The 6,391-nt window shown below is 46.7% G+C and overlaps 1 protein-coding gene across 2 annotated transcripts in view; it reads right to left on the bottom strand.

Moving 5' to 3' along the window:
• Positions 1 to 1,803: 1,803 nt before the first annotated feature.
• The window catches only part of LOC130382363 (H-2 class I histocompatibility antigen, Q9 alpha chain-like), a 66,770-nt gene continuing 62,182 nt past the window's right edge, over positions 1,804 to 6,391 (bottom strand). Inside the window, exons 5-8 of one of the 2 annotated variants that reach the window (XM_056590054.1) lie at positions 6,134 to 6,235; positions 5,865 to 5,888; positions 5,445 to 5,512; positions 1,804 to 2,022 (exon numbers count right to left, since the gene is read on the bottom strand). In XM_056590054.1, the coding sequence (XP_056446029.1) occupies positions 1,981 to 2,022; positions 5,445 to 5,512; positions 5,865 to 5,888; positions 6,134 to 6,235 (236 nt within the window). In that variant the 3' untranslated portion in view covers positions 1,804 to 1,980. Of the gene's footprint in view, positions 2,023 to 4,083; positions 4,592 to 5,444; positions 5,513 to 5,864; positions 5,889 to 6,133; positions 6,236 to 6,391 lie in introns of those variants that run through there. The other variant, XM_056590057.1, reaches the window with a different exon arrangement.

Raw genomic sequence — 6,391 nt, 5'->3', positions numbered from 1 at the left:
CCGGACCACAAGCCGGACCGGGACCGGGACAAGGACCCGGACCAGGTCCAGGACCGGGACCAGGACACATATCATATACATAACCGAAAGACAATAAAAACGGTAGTATACTGTCGGCCTACCTTACCTTGTCGTATCTATTCCGTGATTAAAATGCGTCCATACGGTATAAAGTAATAAAAGTATAAATGTAAGGGAAGAAACTGAGGTTAAAGTGTTTATAAAACACTTTAACCTTTAACCTTATAAAAGAAAGGCTCCAAGCTGCGACAAACTTATGAGGAAGTGAGCTGAACCGGGTTGACTCTCAGCCGCACCTCTCAGCGCAGGTAACGTGTTTTCGGGGAAACGAACACACGCAAACGCACGCGCGCACACACACACACACACACACACACACACACACACACACACACACACACACACACACACACACACACACACACACACACACACACACACACACACACACACACACACACACACACACACACAGATCACTGAGCCAATTTATGGCAGAAACTCTGATCCTCCAGTCCACTGGGTTACAGCAGAAACTCTGGGACCAGAACCAGGACCGGGACCCGGACCACAAGCCGGACCGGGACCGGGACAAGGACCCGGATCAGGACCAGGTCCAGGACTGGGACCAGGACACGGACCAGGACCCGGATCAGGACCAGGTCCAGGACCCGGACCGGGACCAGGTCCTGATCCGGGTAAGGGTCTCGGTCCGGTTCCCGGTTCGGGTCCTGGTCCAGATCCGGGTCCGTGTCCTGGTCCCGCTAGGGGTCCAGGTCTGGTTCCGGGTCCGGGTCCTGGTCATGGTCCGGGTCCCGGATCTGGACCGGGACCACGACCCGGATCCATGTTGATATCGCTGCGTGGTCTCTGGCTAGACCAGGGGCGATTCTATGTTCTGACTTTTGGGGGTGCTCAGCCCTCAGGAAGCCACAGGGGTATATGAAGTATACAAAGGGGGAGGGATTACGAATATCGTAGATGTGATTCCTGCATTCTGCTGCATTTTAGGGTGACCTGGTGGAGTGTACTTTTGAACAGTCTGCTGATTTATTGTCAGAAAAGCACAGATATTTTGTATGATATGTAATGTATAATACCAATGAATATTTCATCCCAGAGGAAAGGATTTAACACATTTTGGCCTCTAGTCTCTAGCCTTTAAAGAATAAATAAATTGTTTATAACTTAACCTTTTTATCTTAGTAATAGACAACACTGTTGTTAATATAGTATTATGTAGCATTATATTATCCATGATTTTTCTTTTGCCCTGTCCAAGATTCTGTGACCTTTATTTTCTTCGTAACTATGCTGCCAATTGATGGCGCTGTGAGCTAAATAATGCATTTCTGAACCACTAAAGAGATGAAAAGAAAAAAGACTGTTTGGATGAAGGAATAATCATATGGATGGATTGTGAACTGTAATAATAAAGTTCAGGTAGATTAAATTTCCTTTGGGTAATTTTCACTTAAAAATGACCATATTGGACGGTGAACTCTGGGCCACTCACCAGTCAAACCCGACGATCGGAGTCTGCTTATTGTAAAAGTCATTTGGGATTGCGTTTCTCTTTCACAGCGCAGAAGAGAAGAGAGAGAGAGAGAGAGAGAGAGAGAGAGAGAGAGAGAGAGAGAGAGGGAGAGAGAGAGAGAGAGAGAGAGTGAGAGTGAGTTTGTGTGTGTGCAGTGTGGGTATGTTTGTTTTGTGCCAGAGGAGTCAAAGGAAAGTGAAAGTCAGAGAGACTCTACTCCTCTACTGCGTCCTTATATCAGATGTCTCATGCTGACAGACAAAACACACACACACACACACACACTGGGACGTTTAAGAAGTGAAGTTTGTGCGTAACCCTGGACACCGTGGGCGGTGAGGCTCTCGTATCTCTCGAACCTCCCAGCACCATTACAGCTCATACTTCACTGGACGCCATTTTGTGTGTTGGCAGTTTAGGTGTTATGACGCTGGTGACGGTGTTGTCTCTTCACCCTGCTCCACCTAGGGAACGCAACACAACACAATGAGGATCTCACTTTAGTACACAACACAAGGATGATCTCACTTTAGTACACAACACAATAATCTCACTTTAGTACACAACACAAGGATGATCTCACTTTAGTACACAACACAATAATCTCACTTTAGTACACAACACAACAATGATCTCACCTTTAGTGCACAATAAAAGACGACCTGACTTTAATGACTAACCGAATTGAAAGTTAGTGCCAGGGTCAAAGGTTTGTTGTCAACATTTACAATACAGTTCATTACAACACAACACAACATTGCAAAACAATCTTGATAAACTATGACCAAATCCATGTTTTTTATTGTGGTTAAATCAGACGCCGTGTGCAGTGACCACAGCTGCCATTCGGCGGTTCTTCTGACGTCAGGAGACAAGATGGAGGCCGGTGTTGTTGTGGCAGTTTGTTCAGTTGGTGTTGAGGTGCTCCAGCTACCGGGGCTTTCCACAGCTAACACTCAGCACACCATGTGACCCAGGCAGCCAATCAGGTCGCCCAGGCAGACTGTCTCCAAACCGGTCAGATCAGTCCGGGGCCAGCAGCCGTCTTGGTTCTACACGCTAGCTGGGTGGGGAACTGAATAAGGATTTAAGGTGCGTTCACTCTCCTGGTGATAAAGCTCACACTAGCGTGCTCCCGACAGCGACCGGTTGGGAATCTAAAAGTTCTTCATAGCAGGGTTTTTCATCCGATAAAAACCAGTCAGAACTAAACTGAAATTAGCAGGATCAGTCTCAAGATTGTATTCCTTTATTTCCTTGATGCCTATCACCTACTATCCTTTTGCTTTGATTTATGAGAAGCACATACAGTATAGCCACTGTATGGGAGGCTACACTTGCCCTTATCTAGAGCTGGGTTACCGGTACACAACGTTTACTTCAGAGGACGTGCTCTGACCTCTGACCTCCCACCTGGAGCCCCATGTGACCCGGCCAGAGGACGGGCTCTGACCTCTGACCTCCCACCTGGAGCCCCATGTGACCCGGCCAGAGGACGGGCTCTGACCTCTGACCTTCCATCTGGAGCCCCATGTGACCCGGCCAAAGGACGGGCTCTGACCTCTGACCTCCCACCTGGAGCCCCATGTGACCCAGCCAGAGGACGGGCTCTGACCTCTGACCTCCCACCGGAAGCCCCATGTGACCCGGCCAGAAGATGGGCTCTGACCTCTGACCTCCCAACTGGAGCCCCATGTGACCCGGCCAGAGGACGGGCTCTGACCTCTGACCTCCCACCTGGAGCCCCATGTGACCCGGCCAGAGGACGGGCTCTGACCTCTGACCTCCCACCTGGAGCCCCATGTGACCCGGCCAGAGGACGGGCTCTGACCTCTGACCTCCCACCGGAAGCCCCATGTGACCCGGCCAGAGGACGGGCTCTGACCTCTGACCTCCCACCTGGAGCCCCATGTGACCCGGCTAGAGGACGGGCTCTGACCTCTGACCTCCCACCCGGAGCCCCATGTGACCCGGCCCGAGGACGGGCTCCTGATCAACTCTCATCATCACATCCCTCATGATCACCGAGCGTCGTGTCCAGGAATGTTTTAATAAAGCGCTGAGAGCAGAACGCTGGGACTCCTGTGAGCTCATTACACCAAACATACACAACGCCTTTAGTTTCAGGACGTTTTCATCTACACGCTTCAGTTAAAACCCCTAAACAGCATCGCTCTGGTACATTGGAACTCCACTGAAAAGGTGATGAGTGATCAGTGACTTTTCCTTTGTTTTTCCTGACCTTCCAAGCCCTCTAAGACAGACTTCCAGTGGTGCTGTGACATAAAACACAGTTTTGGATAAAGTGGAGAAGATTCCGTTAAGCCTGTAAAATGTGCGCTGAAAAGTTAGAGTCTACCACAACATGAAATAAGCAGACTGGAATTGGGAGTTGGAAACTTTATTGACAGCAAAAAGGAAAAAACAGCTTGTAATATATTAATTATAAATCCCACAAAACCAGTGTATTCCAGCAACTCTAAAATATTTTCCAAAAAGACTGATGTGATAATGATTATTTTATATATATATATATTACATACTATTAAAGAAGGATTAATTAGGGACAAGGACAGTCTGAATCAACGGTCTGGATTACGGCCCCTTAATAATCCTAATATTATCATGTTAAACATCTTAAACATTATAAACCCACACGTTAAACAAACGTTATGCGGTGAGCAACCGCATCCTAACTAAGATGGCCGCTCATGAGGGAGATCATGTTGCCATGGTTTCAAAGCATCAGTTAAAGATCGGCGAGTCAACCAATGACTCAACAAATTATCAAATGTACAACTTAATGGAATATGACAGTGATTTTAGTTGGTAATAATCACTTTGTTATACTGTAATAAGAGTAAATAATGATTTCCTTTATTTAAGCTTTCTTAGGGATTAATTGTTGTTTTCCAGATCAAAGTGAGTCAGAGTGTTGTCGTTGAGTCTGAGGCGATCTGAGCCCCACGCCTGATGGTCAGGATTATGAATGATGATCAATCCTCCAACGAGAAGCCTCTTCATCATTCAGCTCTAAACACCAAGGGAGCACAGGTCAGCTCCAACCATCTATCAGCACCTCACTGCTCACTACCTCATCATGAGCCCACCACATGATAGGGCTTGTACCATGGGACTCCTTGGAGCCTCTTTCATATGGCAGATCGTTTGTGTAGATAGCATGAGGTTAAAGAGATTGTTGAAGCATTACTGTTAGCGTTTAGCTTCTACCTTATGTGAGTAAACCACATAAGAAGCAGCTAGCCTCTAGCATATAAACAGGGTCCCCACACACAAACACCCGGTACATAACAATCATATTTCAAATCCATAAATCTTTTTAGGGTTGAAAACCAAGTTGTGACCAAACTAATACTAATACAATATCACTATCACTGATGAATACTGTTATAATATTACTATCACTGATGAATACTGTTATAATATTACTATCACTGATGAATACTGTTATAATATCACTATCACTGATGAATACTGTTATAATATTACTATCACTGATGAATACTGTTATAATATTACTATAACTGATGAATACTTTCACGATATTACTATCACTGATGAATACTGTTATAATATTACTATCACTTTGATAAAGTACAAAATATATTACTGAAGTACTATGCATATATCTGTGATGAAGTACTATATGACTGTGATGAAGTACTATTTATATGACTGTGATGAAGTACTATCTATATTACTGGGATGAAGTACTATATATATGACTGTGATGAAGTACTATTGATGTTACTGGGATGAAGTACTATATATATTCCTCTCATGAAGTACTGCAGTAATGTACTGTGAAGACATTAGTGCCCTCCCACCCATCCTCCAAAGAGTTGTGATGTCACAGAATACTGACCTTGGGGTCAGGGGTCGGGGCCAGAAGATGTTTCTGTCCCTCAGGGTTCTCAGAGCTGGTGTCAGAACCTGGCAAGAAGCAGACGGTGAGGAGCTGAACGGATCTACAGAGCTAGGTGTATCTAGATCTACAGAGCTAGATGTATCTAGATCTACAGAGCTAGATGTATCTAGATCTACAGAGCTAGGTGTATCTAGATCTATAGAGCTAGGTGTATCTAGATCTACAGAGCCAGGTGTATCTAGATCTACAGAGCTAGGTGTATCTAGATCTACAGAGCTAGGTGTATCTAGATCTACAGAGCTAGGTGTATCTAGATCTACAGAGCTGTATAGTCCACAGACCAGTCACCATGGTAACCGTGTTGGTAGTATTGTTAATCATGAGAGCAGAACTGCAGTAATAACACACGTTACTCACCAGCTGCTGGACGTTTGGCTGAACCTAAGGATCAGGAGAAATGATCAGTGTGTGACAGTGGTGAACATCCTCATGTTGTCTACTTTCATATTCTTAATGCCTCAACATCACTGGGGCCTGGACCTTAGAGGAGGTTCTTCCTCCAGTGATGGAGAGGTTTCTACCACCAGACCGCTAGAGCATCACGACGACCAATCAGAGTCCAGGAAGGGACGCAGCGAGGGGGCAGGAAGTAGGGGCAGCTGGGGGTCAGGGGTCAGCTCACTCACCGTTCCTCTTCCTGTACCAACAGACTCCCGCCAGGACCAGAGCTCCAACCAGGAGGAGGGCCCCCGCCACAGAGCCAGCGACGAGGAAGGGCCCCGGGAGACCTTCAGGGGAAGAGAGAGCAGGAGGTCAGGAGGAGGGCCCCAAGGAGGTGGAGGAGGGGTGGAGGTGAGGTGGAGGTGAGGTGGAGGTGAGGTGGAGGTGGAGGTGAGGTGGAGGTGAGGTGGAGGTGAGGTGTGGTGAGGTGAGGTGGAGGTGGA

The sequence above is a fragment of the Gadus chalcogrammus genome, chromosome 5, assembly GCF_026213295.1.
Source record: "Gadus chalcogrammus isolate NIFS_2021 chromosome 5, NIFS_Gcha_1.0, whole genome shotgun sequence".
NCBI classification, from domain to species: Eukaryota; Metazoa; Chordata; class Actinopteri; order Gadiformes; family Gadidae; genus Gadus; species Gadus chalcogrammus.
The sequence above is the reverse complement of the archived record's forward strand: the minus strand, read 5'-3'. Positions and strand labels throughout refer to the sequence as shown.